The sequence below is a fragment of the Scylla paramamosain genome, chromosome 11 (assembly GCF_035594125.1).
Source record: "Scylla paramamosain isolate STU-SP2022 chromosome 11, ASM3559412v1, whole genome shotgun sequence".
In the NCBI taxonomy this organism is placed as follows: Eukaryota; Metazoa; Arthropoda; class Malacostraca; order Decapoda; family Portunidae; genus Scylla; species Scylla paramamosain.
The window spans coordinates 10165001-10185117 of record NC_087161.1 but is presented as its reverse complement, the minus strand read 5'-3'; the positions used below and the strand labels follow the sequence as shown (position 1 = coordinate 10185117).

The following is a 20117-nucleotide window of genomic DNA, read 5'->3' as shown; positions in this document are numbered from 1 at the left end:
GTGAGAATGTATGCAGATTATGATAGCTTCTTATGATAGCTTAGGAAACATTCTGGGCAAAATCCCTTGGGGCACTTATAGCATGCTCTCATGCATTTAGCATGAGGAGCAGCACAATCCATCTTGCTTAGGGGCAATCTTTTCATGTCATGATCAACATCTGGTGATGATATTCCATGAGATGCTTGTAAGGCATATACTCGTACTTCCTAAAATGAGGGTTTTACCTCAGAACCCTATGATGTTCTCTTCAATAGAAATTTTGTGTTCTGGGATATAATTACTCTTGAACACTCTGAAAGTAGTCTATAAGAGGCTGGATTTTGTATAACTAATAAGCAGGATCTTCTTTTGGAGGCATATATTTTTTTTTTTTTTTATCATTGAAGTGAATAAACTTTAGCAGCAGCTCAGACCTTTCCCTACTGAGGTGAGCATTGAACCAGGATCAGTATGACTGACCTATTTCCATCTGTCATCCCCATCCATAAACTCCTTAAGAGAAGATTAGACAGGTTTATGGATGGGGGATGATAGGTTGAAATAGGTAGGTATATTTCATACAGGCACTGCCACATGTAAGCCTGGTGGCTTCTTGCAGCTTTCCTTATTTCTTATGTTCTTATGTTCTTATGACTTGAGAGTTGGTTTCCTAATTAGCCCCATATTCATCATCACTGTTAGAAATCCCATAAACTCTCCTGGCTCTGTTTTACCTTGTTTCATCATAAATGTGCCAAAGACCTCAGCTTTTTATGTAGGTACTCAGCATTTTCATAAATCCACTGTTATGCATATCTGTTTGTTTCCATAACTAACTTGACTATTATATCACTGGTAAAATACATTTTTAAATACTCAGTGGGCATGGCATCAATGTTGAGTGGATGTTCAAGTCCACTAGCTCTTGTAAAAGGAACAAGAGGAGGCCCAACATCACCTTGCAATGCCACCCACCCTCTCGTCTGTGCAGATGATGCACCAGCTGACTGACTAGTCTCATCATCACTACTATTACTTTCACTGCTTGCTGTGAGAATAGCAGAATCATCATCACTTAAGACTTCATTGACAGCTAAGTCATCTAGGATTACTTCCTCACTTGTGTCAGCATAATCATCACCTTCAATTTCTTCGAGGTCAGAAACAACCAGTGTCACCACATCCTCCCCATCCGACTCCATCATGTCAGCACCATGCACTCTTATCTAAGCCAACAACAAGACGAAAACAAAAAGTCTCAGTATTGGAACAGATCATAATATGTTCCTTGAAGTACTTATTTACCCATGGAGATACATGTATATCTTCTGGCTTTCCTAGAAATTGATAAAAATGATAAAATACAGCACATTCACATTGGTGTATTCATCACACACGTCTAGCGCCCTCTCAGCATCACAAACATACGCTTGTAAAAGTTGACACGTGATTGACCAAGCATCCACCATCTTGAAAACAATGGACCAATGACAGGCCTTGACGTGTGAAGGGTAGCCTCAAACATAAACAAACTGTATGGCATAAAATAAGCATGGAATTTGAAAAGCGCCACAATCATGCCTGACGGAACCTAACATGAATGTCACGATCTTGCCTGACAAGGTATAAGGGTTAAATTACCACACCTACTTGGCCATTCTGCACACTTTCTGTAGTTACTGTAACTGTGATATCTCAGATGTGTTGTATATATGATCTTGAACATATATTCATTGAGGAAATCCATTAATGAAAGTTAACTTACTTAAGTAAGGACTTTCATAAGATGTTACTCATAAATGACCAAAAATAACCAAAGCAGAGAGTATTCAAATGCTACACACACACACACACACACACACACACACACACACACACACACACACACACACACACACACACACACACACACACACACACACACACACACACACCACATAGTGTAGTGGTCAGCACCTTCGGCTCACAACTGAGAAGGCCTAGGTTCATGTCCTAAGCACAGCTAGGCAAATGGGCAAGCCTTTTGATGTGTAGCCCCTGTTCACGTAGCAGTAAGTAGGTACAGCATGTAACCCAAGGGGTTGTAGCCTCGCTGTCCTGCTGTGTGGTATGTGAGTGGTCTCATTCCTACCCAAAGATTGGTCACTATGAGCTCTGGGTTTTTTCTTTAGGGGAACGGCTGGCTGGGTGACCAGCAGATGACCGTAAGTGAACGACACACACATCTCAAAAGTATATAAAGAAATTTGATAAAGTATAGAAAGCAACAAATTGTGCTACCCAACTTGAAAGATCTATCATATCAAGAGAGGTTGTCTAGGCTTTGGCCCTCAGCCTTAGAGAGAAGGAAGACTTAATTACATTATGCAGAGTGATGAAGGGAGTTGAATAGCTAACTACATGTATGTGGAACTAAAGGGACATAAGGAGACAGAAGAAATCTATAGAGAACCACTTGTTGGAAGGACATCAAGAAGCACAGCTTTTCCAGCAGAAACATATAAGTCTGGAATAATCTGGATGAAAGAGTAGTCCATGCGAAGTATATTCATGACTAAAGAAGAGTTAAATACTAGCAGATATGGCAATAGAGCAGTATGAGCATAGCTCTTTTCTTAGCTGTCACACACACACACACACACACACACACACACACACACACACATTCACGTACACACACACACACACACACACACACACACACACACACACACACAGTTATGGAGACAGGACAGTATGAGCTTAACTCCTCTACCATATGTCACAACTAGGTAAATACAAATAAGATACACACATTTTCACTTTTAAATTTCAATGTATATTTTCAGAATGGTCCTGTGAGTCCACGGGAACTTCCCAGCTGCCAGGTTTGCCTCAGCCCGCAGATATGTCCAGCCAACCCAAACCTCATTGCTTTTGCTGCACGATATGATATTTACCTGTACAATACTAAAACAGGTGAGAATTAAAAAGAGGAGTGTGTTTGCTACAGTAGCTTTTATTTGGAAATTTCTTTTACAGGTCATAAAGGTGATGTAGTGAACTTGCAACATATAATACTAGTAGTATTAGTCCAGGTGAGGGCACTGACATGGTGGATGTGGTATTTTTCCATCATATACATGGTATTGCTGCCTGCTCTCTGCTATCCATGTGTTTCCTCCATACTTGAGCCACCAACCACAAGAACATAAGAAAGTAAGGAAAGTTGCAAGAAGCCGTCAGGCCTCTACATGAACGAAACATACCTACCTATTTCCACTTTCCATCCCCATCTATAAATTTGTCTAATATTCTTTTAAAGTTTTCTTTTGAGTCAGCACTAACAACCTGATTGCTGAGTCCATTCCATTCATCTACCACTCTGAGAATAGTTCCTTCTTGTCTTTTTTTTTTTAGATCAAACTTTTTCAGGCATGCTTTCATTATTTCTTGCTCTGTTCTGATTACTGATCCTGAGAATTTTGCTTACATTACCTGTGATATTTTCCTAATACCATTTAAAGACTTCTATCAGGTCCCTCCTTAACCTATGTCTCTCTAAGGAATGTAAATTTAAAAGCCTCAGTCTCCTTTAGTAAAGAATATCCCCTCATCCCCTGTATCCTTTTAGTTAGTTATTTAGTGATTTTAGTCAACAAGTCAATGTTTGTCAATATTAATGCATGTAGATTATTATTACTGTACTATGATCACTGGAAGCTTGAGGGGACTGCCTGCAGAAAAGTTGAAAATGGCTATTTCTCATCTGATTTTTTTGAAATTTTGATATGTAATCTAATGAAGAGATGTGACCTGTCAAGTTTCACATTATCTGTTCTTTAGATAGCTGGAAAAATACCTCTTTTTTGTTTCTTTTGAAAAAAAAAAAAATTGACATGGTGTTCTTATCTGCAATACAGTTTTGATGAAATTATACCGTTACTAAGTTACCATGTTAACCAAATTTGAAGATTTCTTTTTCAGTTTTTCCATATTCTTAATATATATATATATATATATATATATATATATATATATATATATATATATATATATATATATATATATATATATATATATATATATATATATATATATATAGTAGTACCTCGTGATTTGAACTTAATTTTTTTGGGGGGGGCTGCTCGAATTGTGAATATTTGAATTGGGAAGCAATTTATCCCATTGAAATTATTGTTAAAAGGATTAATCTGTTCCAGGTCGCAAAATCCTCTATTTTTTATTTTATTTTATTTTTTTTATATGTTTATGTTGTGCCTTAAACATAGAATATAATGTATATATAGAAGAAAATACAGTAAAACAAAACATGAAGTACCATATTGTTTTTGTCGTTCCCACTTACCACTGACTACACCAGTCAGTCGTTACCCCTCACTGTCAGGATAGGCTCAGTTACTAGATTACTGAGGGGTACAGTGGTCACCAGGAGTTTTGGTGCATTGTTTATTTGGAAGAATGTTTGTTTACAGGCATTGCTGGTGCCTCTGTACATACCAGTCCAGGTTAGGAGGGTGTGAATAACACAGGTGGATCACTTTTTACTTATATTTACAAAGTACAGGTACAAATCCACCAATAATCTACGCGGGAATCATGAGACTAGCAGACACACAGCTTCCTTCAAGGTGGTTGTGTCAGCCACTTGCACATCCTGGCACCACTGCCTTCCCCGCACCTGCGGCTGTTCTCCCTCCCACGGGAAATCTGATTCAAGGTCTCCCTACCCACACGCCAAGTACACACTCCTACACACTATAATATAAGTTCTTACATCTAACACTACTGCCAGAACAATATATTTTGGCATATAAAATGGCACTTGAATCATCCTAAAAAAGACAAAAAAAAGTAGGTCATCCTATGCAGCAGATACAAAAACAATGACTTTAAAATTTTATTCAAAATACCATTTTGAATAAACACCAACTTCAAAATGATAAGTCATCAAAAGTTCCTGCTGTCTTCAATCTTGAAAACAGTTGTTGTAGTGTAGACAATTTTTATTGTTCTCTAAAATTCTCTCTCTCTCTCTCTCTCTCTCTCTCTCTCTCTCTCTCTCTCTCTCTCTCTCTCTCTCTCTCTCTCTCTCTCTCTCTCTCTCTCTCTCTCTCTCTCTCTCTCTCTCTCTCTCTCTCTCTCTCTCTCTCTCTCTCTGTGAAAGTAAGAACAATTCTGAGAATTACCAAATAGAATGAGTGATAGAGAAGGAAAATGGAATTATATGAGTGAGAAAGGATGAAGCAAAAATGACATAGAATGAAGGAGGGGGAGAGAGAGAGTGAGGTACAGTAAAATCCCTCTTATCCGGCATCAACAGGACCGCCGACATGCCGGATACTTGAATATTGCCGGATACTTGAATAGAAGTGAAATTATGTCCACAATCACCACCCTACACTCACGTATCTTACCATAACTAAGATCAGGTGATCTTAATCAGCAGCTTAAGTGTAAGCACAACACGCTTCCTCTTTTCTACAACTTTAGGCATGATGAAGGCGTCAGGCGTCAGGTGACTACTTAACTTCCAAAGTTGAGCACATTCTGACTCTTCCCTTTTGCAGAGATCTCCATTCTTGGAGACTTCAGTGTTCACCACCAGATTTAGCTTTCCTCTCCCTTCACTGACCATCCTGGTGAACTAGCCTTTAACTTTGCTGTCCTCCATGACCTAGAGCAATTGGTGCAACACCTTACTCATATTCCTGACTATCTTGGATTCAACAACATTCTTGATCTTCTCTTAACTTATGATCCTTCTGCTTATGGTGTTATCCTCTCTTCTCTGTTTGGCTCCTCTGATCTCATATCTGTATCTTGTCCTGTCACTCTAATCCCTCCTCAGGATTCCCTTTAGCGATGGTGCCTCTGACATTTTGCCTCTGTTAGTTGGGGGGACTTGAGGAGTTATTTTACTGATTTTCCTTGGAATGACCACTGCTTCTGTGTCAGAGACCTGTCTCTGTGTGCCAAGTGCATAACAGAGGTGACAGTGTCTGGCATGGAGGTGTACATTCCTCACTTTTTCTTGACCTAAACTTTCCAAACCTTGGTTTAACACAGCCTGTTCTCATGCTATACATGATAGAGAGCTGGCGACCAAAAGGTACTTGGGCCTTCCATTGCCAGAATCTCATGCACTTAATATTTCTGCCATGAACCATGCCAAGTCTGTTCTCCAACTAGCCAAAAACTCCCTCATTAATAGAAAGTGTCAGAATATTTCAAGATCTAACTCCCCTCATGACTTCTGACATCAAGCCAAAAACATCTCAAATAATTTTGCTTCTTCTTTCCCTCCTTTATTTCAACCAGATAGCACCACTGCTTTCACATCTATCTCTAAAGCTGAACTCTTTGCTGAAATATTTGCCAGAAACTCTACCTTGGGTGACTGAGGGCTTATTCCTCCATCTTCACCCTTTGACTACTTCATACTACCTATTAAAACTCTTCGCAATGATGCTTTCCACATCCTTCCTGGCCTAAACCCTTTGGAAGGCTTATGGACCTGAATGGATCCCTCCTATTGTTCTCTGAAACTGTGCCTCTGTGCTTGCACCTTGTATAGTCATACTCTTTCAACTCTTTCAACATCTACCTTTCCTTCTTTCCTACATTCAGCCTGTTCTTAAAAAGGGTGACCATTCTAATCCCTCGGACTACTGTCCTATTGTTTTAATTTCCTGCCTATCTAAAGTTTTTTAATCAATCCTCAACAAGAAGATTTTTAAACATCTATCACTTAACAACCTTCTATCTGATCGCCAGTATGAGTTTCATCAAGGCCGCTCTACTGGTGATCATCTGACTTTTCTTACTGAGTCTTGGTCATCCTCTTTTAGAGATTTTGGTGAAACTCCACCAAATCTCTTTGGAGATTTTGGTGAAACTTTTGCTGTTGCCTTAGACATATCAAAAGCTTTTGATAGAGTCTGGCACAAAGCTTTGATTTCCAAACTACCCTAAAATGGCTTTCATCCTCCGCTCTGTAACTTCATCTCAAGTTTCCTTTCTGACCATTCTGTTGCTGTTGTGGTAGATAGTCACTGTTCTTATCCTAAGTCTATTAACAGTGGTGTTCCTCAAGGTTCTATCCTGTCACCCACTCTCTTCCTATTATTTATTAGTGATCTTCTAAACCAAACTTCTTGTCCTTTCCATTCTTACTCTGATGATACCACCCCAAACTTTTCCACGTCTCTTCCTAGATGTCCAACTCTTCAGGAAGTAAACATTTCATGCAGGGGAGTCACAAAATGCCTGACTTCTGATCTCTGTAAAATTTCTGATTGGGGCATAGTAATCTTGGTATTGTTTAATGCGTCAAAAACTCAATTCCTCCATCAATCAACTTGACACAACCTCCTTTAACCCTTTCAGTGCTCCGGACCACGATCGTGGCTTTGAGGGAAATGCCTCCTGACCACGATCATGGTCCCATATTTGACGAACCACAGAATTAAATTGCGCGCCTCCTGGCTGCTGCTTGTGGCCAGCTGACACTCTCCCATCCTTGATCGACTCATGGGATGTGCCATTAGTTGTGTGGTTAGGAAAATATAGCCACAATGGCAATCACACCGTAAGGTATCAGATGTCCTTTTTTTCACAATTATTATTATTTCCAGACGTCGCTAGTAGCTATTTGTGCATTTATTTACTGAAATAACATGAGTAATGATAAAATCTTGTTGTTAGAGAGCAGATATGCCAGATATAATTCATTTATTGGTAGTATAATGTGTATTTCGTATATTACCATATATGGGCATGTGTATCCTCACTCATGACTTCCTCTTGCTATATTGTTTACATAAACCTTACATGGTAACCGCACTGAAACAAAGGAGGAGGATTGTATGGGACCCTCAGTCCATGTCTGTCAGGAAAAATGGATGGTTCTCAACCCTTCACCTCTCATGGCCCCCCACCTTGCCAGCCGCCTGCTACACCTGCAGTACGGCGTAGAAGGCCCGCAATTATTAGCACACCAAATGCTATTGCCATGATTGCAACTTCAGCTCAAATCAGGTGGAAAATACTGTGTAATTTAGAGAGAAATGCTTCATAAGTTGCGGCGGAAAATAACCACCCACTACGATGGCAACACTCAACAGCGCACAATGTATCACCAGAAATACAACTTCCCAGCATTATTGCATCCCTTTCCAGGCTCAGTAGAGACCTAAATTTTTCACAGTGGATGCGTAGAACTCTATTATGCATGAGAATATGATTCTTTTCCATTTTTACAAACCTCGATTTTTCAGCCGGATTTGCATATCACAGACATGATCCAAAAACCTATTTGCGACCTGAAAGGCTTAAGGAGGAGGCAGTAGACACCTGCCGAAATGATAATTACTCCCAGTGAGGTCTAAAGCATTGTTCAGGGGGTGCTATGAACTTATCATTAAACCCAGCTGTGACCTCACTGAACGTTTCCCTTTGTGTATCACAACACAAGGGGGCAGTCACAGCCTGCCCTCTAAAGATGACTCTCTTTCTCCACACAAAACTATAAGCACCTAATAACACACACACCCTTCACTCAACAATTTCAAAATCATCATGGCGACTCCTACACTAGCCTTTGGGAGTCCCCATCTGGGGAGGGGACCATAAATGTCCCCAGGTCGGACTGCCTTTTTGTCGACAACCGTAAGTGTCTTGACACCCCCCTCAACTATTTCTTCATTAACTTCTACAACATTTGCGGTCTAAGATCTAATTTTCAATCTAGAACACCACCTCTCCTCTTCTAAGCCTCGTCTTCTTTTCTTCACTGAAACTCAGGTGTCTGAGGCAACTGACAGTAGCCCCTTTTCTGTTCCCTCCTACTTTCTCTATCCTCATTTTCGATCCAAAGCTGGACGTTGTGTTTATGTGCGCAATGATTTAACCTGCTCTCGTGCCCATGCTCTTGAATCTTCCGAGTTTTCCATCATCTGACTACGACTATAGAGTCACTCTCAAACTAAATTTATCTGTGCTGTATACCGTTCACCTAACTCCTCTGACAATAAGAAATTCTTTGACTACTTAACTTCCAAAGTGGAGCACATTCCCTTTTGCAGAGATCTCCATTCTTGGAGACTTCAATGTTCATCACCAACTTTGGCTTTCCTCTCCCTTCACTGACCATCCTGGTTAATTAGCTTTCAACTTTGCTATCCTCCATGACCTAGAGGAATTGGTGCAACACCCTACCCGTATTCCTGACCGTCTTGGAGATACGCCCAACATTCTTGACATTTTCCTGACCTCTAATCCTTCTGCTTATGCTGTCACCCTTTCTTCTCCGTTGGGCTCTTCTGATCACAATCTCATAGGATCCCCCTAAGTGAAGGTGCCTCTGGCGTTTTGCCTCTGCTAGTTGGGGGGACCTGATGATGTATTTTGCTGATTTTCCCTGGAATGACTACTGCTTCCGTGTCAGAGACCCATCTTTGTGTGCTGAGTGTATAACAGAGGTGATAGTGTCTGGCATGGAGGTGTACATTCCTCACTCTTTTTCTTGACCTAGACCTTTCAAACCTTGGTTTAACACAGCTTGTTCTCGTCCTATACATGATGGAGAGGTGCCCGACAAAAGGTATTTAAGCCTTCCATCACCAGAATCTCATGCACTTTATATTTCTGCCCAGAACCATGCCAAGTCTGTTCTCCAACTAGCCAAAAACTCCTTTATCAACAGAAAGTCTCAAAACCTTTCAAGATCCAACTCCCCTCGTGACTTCTGGCATCTAGCCAAAAATATCTCCAATAACTTTGCTTCTTCTTCTTTCCCTCCTTTATTTCAACCAGATGGCACCACTGCTATCACATCTATTTCTAAACCTGAACTCTTTGCTCAAATCTTTGCTAAAAACTCTACCTTGGACGATTCTGGGCTTGTTCTTCCCTCTCCACCCTCTGACTACTTCATGCTACATATTAAAATTCTTCTTAATGATGTTTTTCATACCCTTGCTGGCCTAAACCCTTTGAAGGCTTATGGACCTGATGGGGTCCCTCCAAAACTGTGCCTCTGTGCTTACACCTTGCCTAGTCAAACTCTTTCAGCTCTGTCTGTCAACATCTACCTTTCCTTCTTGCTGGAAGTTTGCCTACATTCAGCCTGTTCTTAAAAAGGGTGACCATTCTAATCCCTCAAACTACCGTCCTATTGCTTTAATTTCCTGCCTATCTGAAGTTTTTGAATCTATTCTCAGCAGGAAGATTCTTAAACATCTATCACTTCACAACCTTCTATCTGATCGCCAGTATGGGTTCCGTCAAGGCTGCTCTACGGGTGATCTTCTGGCTTTCCTTACTGAGTCTTGGTGATCCTCTTTTAGAGATTTTGGTGAAACTTGTGCTGTTGCCTTGGATATATCAAAAGCTTTTGACAGAGTCTGGCACAAAGCTTTGATTTCCAAACTACCCTCCTACGGCTTCTATCCTTCTCTCTGTAACTTCATCTCAAGTTTCCTTTCTGACTGTTCTATTGTTGCTGTGGTAGACGGTGACTGTTCTTCTCCTAAATCTATTAACAGTGGTGTTCCTCAGGGTTCTGTCCTGTCACCCACTCTCTTCTTATTATTCATTAATGATCTTGTAAACCAAACTTCTTGTCCTATCCACTCCTACGCTGATGATACCACCCTGCAGTTTTCCACGTCTTTTCATAGACGTCCAACCCTTCAGGAGATAAACATTTCATGCAGGGAAGCCACAGAACGCTTGACTTCTGATCTTTCTAAAATTTCTGATTGGGGTAGAGCAAACTTGGTATTGTTCAGTACCTCAAAAACTCAATTCCTCCATCTATCAACTTGACACAACCTTCTAGACAACTATCCCCTCTTCTTCAGTGACACTCAGCTGTCCCCCTCTTCTACACTGAACATCCTTGGTCTGTCCATTACTTATAATCTGAACTGGAAACTTCACATCTCATCTCTAGCTAAAACAGCCAGTTTTTCTCACCCCCCAGCTGCTAACTATGTACAAGGGTCTTATCCGTCCATGTATGGAGTATGCTTCACATGTCTGGGGGGGTTCCACTCATACTGCTCTTCTAGACAGGGTGGAATCAAAAGCTTTTCATCTCATCAACTCCTCTCCTCTAACTGACTGTCTTCAGCCTTTCTGTCACCGCTGCAATGTTGCATCTCTAGCTGTCTTCTACTGCTATTTTCATGCTAACTGCTCTTCTGATTTTGCTAACTGCATGCCTCCCCTCCTCCCGTGGCCTTGCTGCACAAAACTTTCTTCTTTCTCTCATCCCTATTCTGTCCACCTCTAACACAAGAGTTAACCAGTATTCTCAATCATTCATCCCTTTCTCTGGTAAACTCTGGAACTCCCTGCCTGCTTCTGTATTTCCACCTTCCTATGACAAATTCGTTCAAGAGGGAGGTTTCAAGACACTTATTCATCTATTTTTGATGATGATTTTGGCCCTTTTATGGGACTGTCTTTTCAGTTGGCATTTTTTTTTATTGGATTTTTGTTGCCCTTGGCCAGTGTCCTTCCTACATAAAAAAAAAAAAAAAAAAAAGACAACTATCCCCTCTTCTTCAATGACACTCAACAGTCCCCCCCCTCTTCTACATTGAACATCCTTGATCTGTCCTTTTCTTATAATTTATACTGGAAACTTCACATCTCATCTCCAGCTAAAACAGCGTCTCTAAAGTTAGGCATTCTGAGATGTCTCTGCCAGTTTTCTCACCCTTCCAGCTGCTTCCCCGCCCCTCCCCCCCAGCTGCTATCTCTGTACAAGGGCCTTATCCATCCATTTATGGAGTATGCTTCACATGTCTGGGTGGTTCTAGACAGGGTGGAATCAAAAACTTTTAATCTCATCAACTCCTCTCCTCTAACTAACTGCTTTCAGCCTCTTTCTCATTGCTGCAGTGTTGCATCTCTAGTGATCTACCGCTATTTTCATGCTAACTGCTCTTCTGATCTTGTTAACTGCATGTCTCCCCTCCTCCCATGGCCTCGCTGCACAAGACTTTCTTCTTTCTCTCACTCCTATTCTGGCCACCTCTCTAATGCAAGAGTTAACCAGTATTCTCAATCATTCATCCCTTTCTCAGGTCAACTCTGGAACTCCCTGCCTGCTTCTACATTTCCAACTACCTATGACTTGAATTCCTTCAAGACATTTATCCTTCAATTTTTTACTATTGCTTTGGACCCTATTTGGGGACTGGCATCTCAGTAGGCTTTTTTTTAATTGGATTTTTGTTGCCCTCAACTGGTGTCCCTCCTACAAAAAAAAAAAAAAAAAAGTTTGAAACCAGACAAAAGAGGAGGGTAGAGGAAAGGAACAATGGGAGAAAGGGACATATGGGGAGGGAGAGAGAGAGAGGGAGAGAGAGAGAGAGAGAGAGAGAGAGAGAGAGAGAGAGAGAGAGAGAGAGAGAGAGAGAGAGAGAGAGAGAGAGAGAGAGAGAGAGAGAGACAAAGCATGTTAGGTGGGATAGACAGAGGGAGGGAGGAATTGGGGAGGAATAAGGGAGAGGGGTAGGGAAGGGAGAGGGAGGGAAGGGAGATGAGGGGAGGGGAGGAATGCTAAAGGGACTGGCAGAGTGGCATTGCTTGAAAGTGTGTTTGTGTTTAAATTGGAAGACTGCATTCAAATTGGAGGACAAAATTTATTTGTCAACTCTGTTCAGAGCTGGAGTTGTTTGAACTAAAGGACATTTAAATCATGAGGTATTCCTCTTTTTGAGGGGAAAAAGTTTCATTAGAATCAATGAAATAGTTGTGAAGTTATATCACACAGTATAAAAAAAGAGAAATTGAGATATTTGGAAGGAAAGACTGGCAAGTTTTTTTTCCTACAAACCAGCATCAGTATTGCAGATCTTTATCATTAGTGGAGTAATTGCAGAGTAATATAAGGTATTTGCATGGCAATTTAGAGTCTAGCTGGTATGTGTTCTCCCTTTTTGTTAGGTATTATTTGTTTGAAGGTGAGGAGGCACCACCTCTCCCATTGTGTCCAGGTCCTTCTGGCTCATACTTCTTGTTAAGATCTAGTTTCTTCTTGGGTTTCTTTTTTTTTTGTGAACAATTTGCTTTGTTTCCTTCTTTCCTATCTCCATGTAGCATTTATGATAAGAAATAAGTGATAGTAATGAAGCTTCTGCTGATGATGTGGGAAGCACTTGTGAGGTAAATAGTTGTGGTGAGGTTGATGTGTGAGGGAGTGGTGAAGTTGGTGAATAGGATGTCTAACCTCTTGTGACTTATCAGGTCAATGAGTGGGGTGGTAGCATGAGTATGGGTGGTGGTGGAGTGAGGGCCTCCGTATTTGCACTTTGCCTGGTCACACTCTTCCAACTCCATCAACACTTAGCTTTTCTTCCTGTTGGAAGTGGGCCTATGTTCAGCCTGACCCTAAATTTACCTTTTGTTCCTGTTGGAAGTGGGCTTACATTCAGCCTGACCCTAAAAGAACAGGTGAGCACTCCAGTTCCTCTGACTGAGAGTGAGTGAAGACAAGTGTGGCTGGGCATCTCTTTGTTTAATGTCTGCCTCCTGGTGGAAAACAAAGGTTTAGTCCTGTCTGTATTCAAAAAGGTGCTTATAACTTAAGTCTTCTCTCACAACTGGAAATATTTTCCAAAAATGTCTTTTACTCATAACACAAATTATTATTTTTTTGTGTAAGTGGGTCACTGGCCAAGGGTAACAAAATTATAAGGAAAAAAAAAAAGGCCCACTGAGGTGCTGGTCCCGAAACAGAGTCAAAAGTGGTTGTCAAAAATTAAAGGGTAAGTGTCGTAAAACCTCTATCTTGAAAGACTTCAAGTCAGAAAGGAAGAAATACAGAAGCAGGCAGGGAGTTCCATAGTTTACCAGAGAAAGGGATGAATGATTGAGAATGATGGTTAACTCTTGCATTAGAGAGGTGGACAAAATAGGGGTGAGAGAAAAAAAGTCTTGTGCAATAAGGCCATGGGAAGAGGGGAGGCATGCAGATAGCAAGATAAAAAAAGCAGTTAACATGAAAATAGTGATAGAAGATAGCAAGAGATTCAACATTGTGGTAGAGAGAGAGAGAGAGACTGAAGACAGTCAGTTAGAGGAGAGGAGTTGATAAGGCAAAAAGCTTTTGATTCCACCCTGCCTAAAAGAGCAGTATGAGTGAACCCCCCCACCCATACATGTGGAGCATACTCCATACATGGACAGATACAGAGTTAGCAACTGGGGAGTGAGAATAATTGGCAGAGATGACTCAGTGCCTAATTTCATACTTGTTGTTTAAGTGAGAGATGAGATGTGAAGTTTCCAGTTTAGATTATAAGTAAAAGACAGACTGAGGATGTTCATTGTAAAAGAGGGGAAGAGGGGGACAGTTGAGTTTCACTGAAGAAGGGAGGATACTTATCTGGAAGGTTGTGTTGAATTTATAGATGGATGAATTGAGTTTTTGAGGCATAGAACAATACTAAATTTTCTCTGCCTGTATCAGAAATTTTAGAGAGATCAGAAGTCAGGCATTTTGTGGCTCCCCTGCTTGAGCTGTTTACTTCCTGAAGGGTTGGATGTCTGTGAAAAGATGTGGAAAAATGCAGAATGGTATCATCAGTGTAGGATGAATAGGACAAGAAGTTTGGTTTAGAAGATCATTGATGAAGAGAATGTGTGACAGGACAGAACTTTGAGAAACACCACTGTTAATAGACTTAGGATAAGAACAGTGACTGCCACAACAGCAATAGAATTGTCAGAAAGGAAACATGAGATGAAATTTCAGAGAGGATGGAAGCCATTTTGGGATAGTTTGAAAATCAAAGCTTTGTGCCAGACTCTGTCAAAAGCTTTTCATTTGTAGAAGGCAACAGCAAAAGTTTCACTGAAATCCCTAAAAGAGGATTACCATGGCTCAGTAAGGAAAGTCATATCACCAGTAGGGCAACCTCGATCCTTAGTGGTGATCAGACAGAAGGTTGTGAAGTGATAGATGTTTAAGAATCTTCTTGTTGAGGATACATTCAAAACTAGAGAGGCAAGAAATTAAAGCAGTAGCACGGTAGTTTGAAGGATTAGAATGGTCACTCTTTTTAGGATCAGGCTGAATGTAGGTAAACTTCTAGCAAGAAGGAAAGGTAGATGTTGGTAGACAGAGTTGGAAGAGTTTGACTTGGCTAGGTGCAAACATGGAGATAGTTTCAGAGAGCAATAGGAGGGACCACATCAGTTTCATAAGCTTTCCAAGTTTAAGATCAGTGAGGGTATGGAAAAGATCAATGTGAAGGATCTTAATGGGTTGCATGAAGTAGTCAGAGGGTGGACGAGAGGGAGGAGCAAACCATGAGTCATCCAAGGTGGAATTTTTAAGCAAAAGTTTGAATGAAGAGTTCAGTTTTAGAGATAGATGAGATAGCAATGATGCTATCAGACTGAAATAAAGGAAGGAAAGATGAAGAAACAATGTTATTGGAGATGTTTTTGGTGAGGTACCTCAAATCATGAGGGGAGTTAAATCTTGAAAGATTTTGATACTTTCTATAAATGAAGGAATTTTTGGCTAGTTGGAGAACAGTTTTGGCATGATTCTGGGCAGAAATATAAAGTGCATGAAATTCATGTGATAGAAGTCTGAAGTACCTTTTATGCTACTCGTATTCCTGACTGTCTTGGAGATACGCCCAACATTCTTAACTTTTCCTGACCTATCTTCCTTCTGCTTATGCTGTCACCCTCTCTTCTCCATTGGGCTCCTCCGATCACAATCTCATATCTGTATCTTGCCCTATCACTCCAATCCCTCCTCAGGATCCCCCTAAGTGAAGGTGCCTCTGGCATTTTGCCTCTGCTAGTTGGGGGAACCTGAGGAGGTATTTTACTGATTTTCCTTGGAATGACTATTGCTTCCGTGTCAGTCTATTGCTTCCGTGTCCGTCTTTGTGTTCCGAACGCAAAACAGAGGTGATAGTGTCTGGCATGGAGGCGTACATTCCTCACTCTTTTTCTCGACCTTAACCTTCCAAACCTTCGTTTAACATAGCTTGTTCTCGTGCTATACATAATAGAGAGGTGGCCCACAAAAGGTACTTAAGCTTTCCATCACCAGAATCTCATGCACTTTATATTTCTGCCTGGAACTATGCCAAGTCTGTTCTCCAACTAGCCAAAACTCCTTCTTTAACAGAAAGTGCCAAAATCTTTCAAGATCTAACTCCCCACGTGACTTCTGGCATTTAGTCAAAAATATCTCCAATAACTTTGCTTCTTTCCCTCCTTTATTTCAACCAGATGGCACCACTGCTGTCACATCTATTTCTAAAGCTGAACTCTTCGCTCAGACCTTTGCTAAAAACTCTAGCTTGGACGATTGTGGGTTTGTTTCTCTCTCTCCTCCACCCTCTGTCTACTTCATGCTACTTATTAGAATTCTTCGTAATGATGTTTTCCATGCCCTTGCTGGCCTAAACCCTCAGAAGGCTTATGGACCTGATGGAGTCCCTCCTATTGTTCTCCGAAACTGTGCCTCCGTGCTTGCACCTTGCCTAGTCAAACTCTTTCAGCTCTGTCTGTCAACAACTACCTTTCCTTCTTGCTGGAAGTTTGCCTACATTCAGCCTGTTCCTAAAAAAGGATGACCGTTTTATTCCCTCAAACTACCGTCCTATTGCTTTAATTTCCTGCCTATCTAAAGTTTTTGAATCTATCCTCAACAGGAAGATTCTTAAACATCTATCACTTCATAACCTTCTATCTGAGCGCCAGTATGGGTTCCGTCAAGGCCGCTCTACTGGTGATCTTCTGGCTTTCCTTACTGAGTCTTGGTCATCCTCTTTTAGAGATTTTGGTGAAACTTTTGCTGTTGCCTCAGACATATCAAAAGCTTTTGATAGAGTCCGGCACAAAGCTTTGATTTCCAAACTACCCTCCTATGGCTTTTATCCTTCTCTCTGTAACTTCATCTCAAGTTTCCTCTTTGAACGTTCTATTGCTGCTGTGGTAAACGGTCACTGTTCTTCTCCTAAATCTATTAACAGTGGTGATCCGCAGGGTTCTGTCCTGTCACACACTCTCTTCTTATTATTCATCAATGACCTTGTAAACCAAATTTCTTGTCCTATCTACTCTTACGCTGATGATACCACCCTGCACTTTTCCACGTCTTTTCATAGACGTCCAACCCTTCAGGAAGTAAACATTTCACGCAGGGAAGCCACAGAACGCTTGACTTCTGATCTTTCTAAAATTTATGATTGGGGTAGAGCAAACTTGGTATTGTTCAGTGCCTCAAAAAAACTCACTTCCTCCATCTATCAACTCGACACAACCTTCCAGACAACTATCCCCTCTTCTTCAATCACACTCAACTGTCCCCTTCTTCAACACTGAACATCCTCGGTCTGTCCTTTACTTATGATCTGAACTGGAAACTTCATATTTCATCTCTAGCTAAAACAGCTTCTATGAAGTTAGGTGTTCTAAGACGTCTACGCCAGTTTTTCTCAACCCCCCCCACAGCTGCTAACTCTGTACAAGGGCCTTATCTGTCCATGTATGGAGTATGCTTCACATGTCTGGAGGGCTCCACTCATACCGCAGTTGTAGACAGGGTGGAATCAAAAGCTTTTGTCTCATTAACTCCTCTCCTCTAACTGACTGTCTTCAGCCTCTCTCTCATCACTGCAATGTTGCATCTCTAGCTGTCTTCTACCACTATTTTCATGCTAACTGTTCTTCTGATCGTACTAATTGCATGCCTCCCCTCCTCCCATGGCCACACTGCACAAGACTTTCTTCTTTCTCTCACCAATATTCACTCACTTCACTAATGCAAGAGTTAACCAGTATTCTCAATCATTCATCCCTTTCTCTGGTAAACTCTGAAACTCCCTGCCTGCTTCTGTATTTCCACCTTCCTATAACTTGAATTCCTTCAAGAGGTAGGTTTCAAGAGATTTATCTTTCAATTTTTGACTATTGCTTTGGACTCTTTTCTGGGAGTAGCATCTCAGTGGGCTTTTTTTATTTATTGGATTTCTGTTGCCCTTGGCCAGTGTCCCTTCTACATATAAAAAAAAAAAAAATGAAAAAAAAAAAAATAACATGAGAATAGTAAAAATAAGCTATGTTTAACCAATGTTTGGAAGGTTTAGGTTGAGAGAAAGTGAGGAATGTATGCCTCCATGCCAGACACTATCACCTCTGTTATACTCTCTGACAGAAGTGGGTCTCTGACATGGAAGCAGTAGTCATTACAAGGAAAATTGGAATCATACCTCCTCAGGTTCCCCCAATTAGCAGAGGCAAATTGCCATGTTGGGGATCCTGAGAAGGGATTGGATCAACTAAACAAGATACAGATATGAGGTTGTGATTGGATGAACCCAATGGAGAAGATAGGGTGACAGCATAAGCATAATAATTAGAGGTTAAGAGGCACTCATAACCCAAGGTACTACAGTATTTTCTGATTTTTTTTTTTTATAAAGTACATGCAAACCTTTCACATTGACATTGTAAAAAAATTCTATGGCATGGAATGTCATCATTAGAATGTGAAAGTGTTAATGTTCCTAGTCACAGGATCCCATTGTATTTAGTTTTTATGATGTTTCTTGAAACTTTATATAGCATCCAACTTGTAAATCCCATTTTCATATCGTCTTTCACTTGTATATTGAATATTATTTCATTCTTGATAATTTTTTTACTCTGCAGGAGAGGAGAAGAGAGTGACACATGTACACAGTGGAAGTGGGCGGCTGGAGTATGATCCCAAGAGTGCTGGCATGCCCTCTTATGTGATGCAGGAGGAGTTCTCACGTTATCAAGGATTTTGGTGGCAGCCTGTGTCCTCTGGTGAGTCAGTGATGTAAGGGAAAGGAAACAGGAACCTCTGCAAGATGTGAGAAGCTTTAGCTTAGGATAAGGAGAGTACTGGATATTCAATACCTAAAGCAGTGGATGGCATGAATTCATATGAGGCATCCTGCATTTGAAGGGCTGCTTGTGCCACCCTGGCCAAAACTGAGATAACTTTGTATAGCACTCCATTGAAGTCTTAATTTTCACCTGGGAGTGGATGAGTGTCCCGTCAGTAAGGTTGAAAATCTATACAAGGAGAGAATAATTTTGATGTCTAGTTGATCATCACTGCAGGCATAATACATTGCTGAGCAATATTCCATCTTAGAAGGGGTGCCCATCTAAGATGAATAGCTGTTATAATTTGGAAAATTTTCTCAAGCAAATTCCGTATAAGGTGGGTGGCTCTCGCTCTAGTGCCAGGAGGGCATCAGCCAATGTGAAGCCAGTTGCATTCACCTGTCATTAGTTCTTTTTGTTTTGGTGTCTTAGTTGGGATAGAAAGGATGCTCCCAGCTTTTCTGCTGGATGAGCAGCCCTTAAGCTGTTGCCCAGTTTCTTTGCCATTTTTGCACTTTGTTATTGTTGATATTATTATTTTGTGTTTTCATCTTCCAATATTCATGAATTACCATTACTGTGTGCAGTATTCAAAGAAAAAAAATGCACTCAACCTTTGGTAAACTTCCTAAACAATAACAGTTTGCAAAAAAATGCAAAAAATTAGGTAATGATTATCACAGTTTTGAATATTTTTTGACACAGTCATGATTTTGATTGTCTACCTGTCATTTTAAGACCAAGTTCATTGGAATAGCATATATAATTAGAAAATTATGGTTGTCAAAATTTCACCAAACTTTGATCACATTTTTCCCACTTTATTTTGGTGTAAACAGCCCTTCTAATGTGGGATGTCCCATATGTAGTCACTTTAAGCATGATGATATCAAAACCAACAATTCCGAGTGTTTTTTTTCCTTCTTATTGTGCAAAAGCAAAGCTTGTGTAATGGAAAAGGTAAGAAGAATAAGGAGTCATGTTTATCATTTCATAAATGGTAGGTTATCCCATCTCCATCTTTATGTGGTGTGCACTGTTAGCACATTCTGGGATTTGAATCAACAGGGAGGGTTTTGTATAATATCTGCAGTTATCTGATAGTCTAATTATCATTTTTTTTTTTTTTCTGTGACATAGCATGTGACATAGCTTGCTATTATAATGTTGACAAGTAGGCTACATTGACATCTTTCAGACCCCATGACTGTATCTAGTGTTGAAAG

At 40.6% G+C, this 20117-nt stretch overlaps 1 protein-coding gene across 5 annotated transcripts in view; it reads left to right on the top strand.

The window, feature by feature from the left end:
- LOC135104933 (dipeptidyl peptidase 8-like) overlaps nt 1-20117 on the top strand; it is a 282612-nt gene that overhangs the window by 60370 nt on the left and 202125 nt on the right. For all 5 annotated transcript variants that reach the window (XM_064012719.1, XM_064012718.1, XM_064012717.1 and 2 more), the window contains exons 4-5: nt 2811-2940; nt 18685-18825. In XM_064012719.1, coding sequence (XP_063868789.1) covers nt 2811-2940; nt 18685-18825 — 271 coding nt within the window. The remainder of the gene's footprint in view (nt 1-2810; nt 2941-18684; nt 18826-20117) is intronic.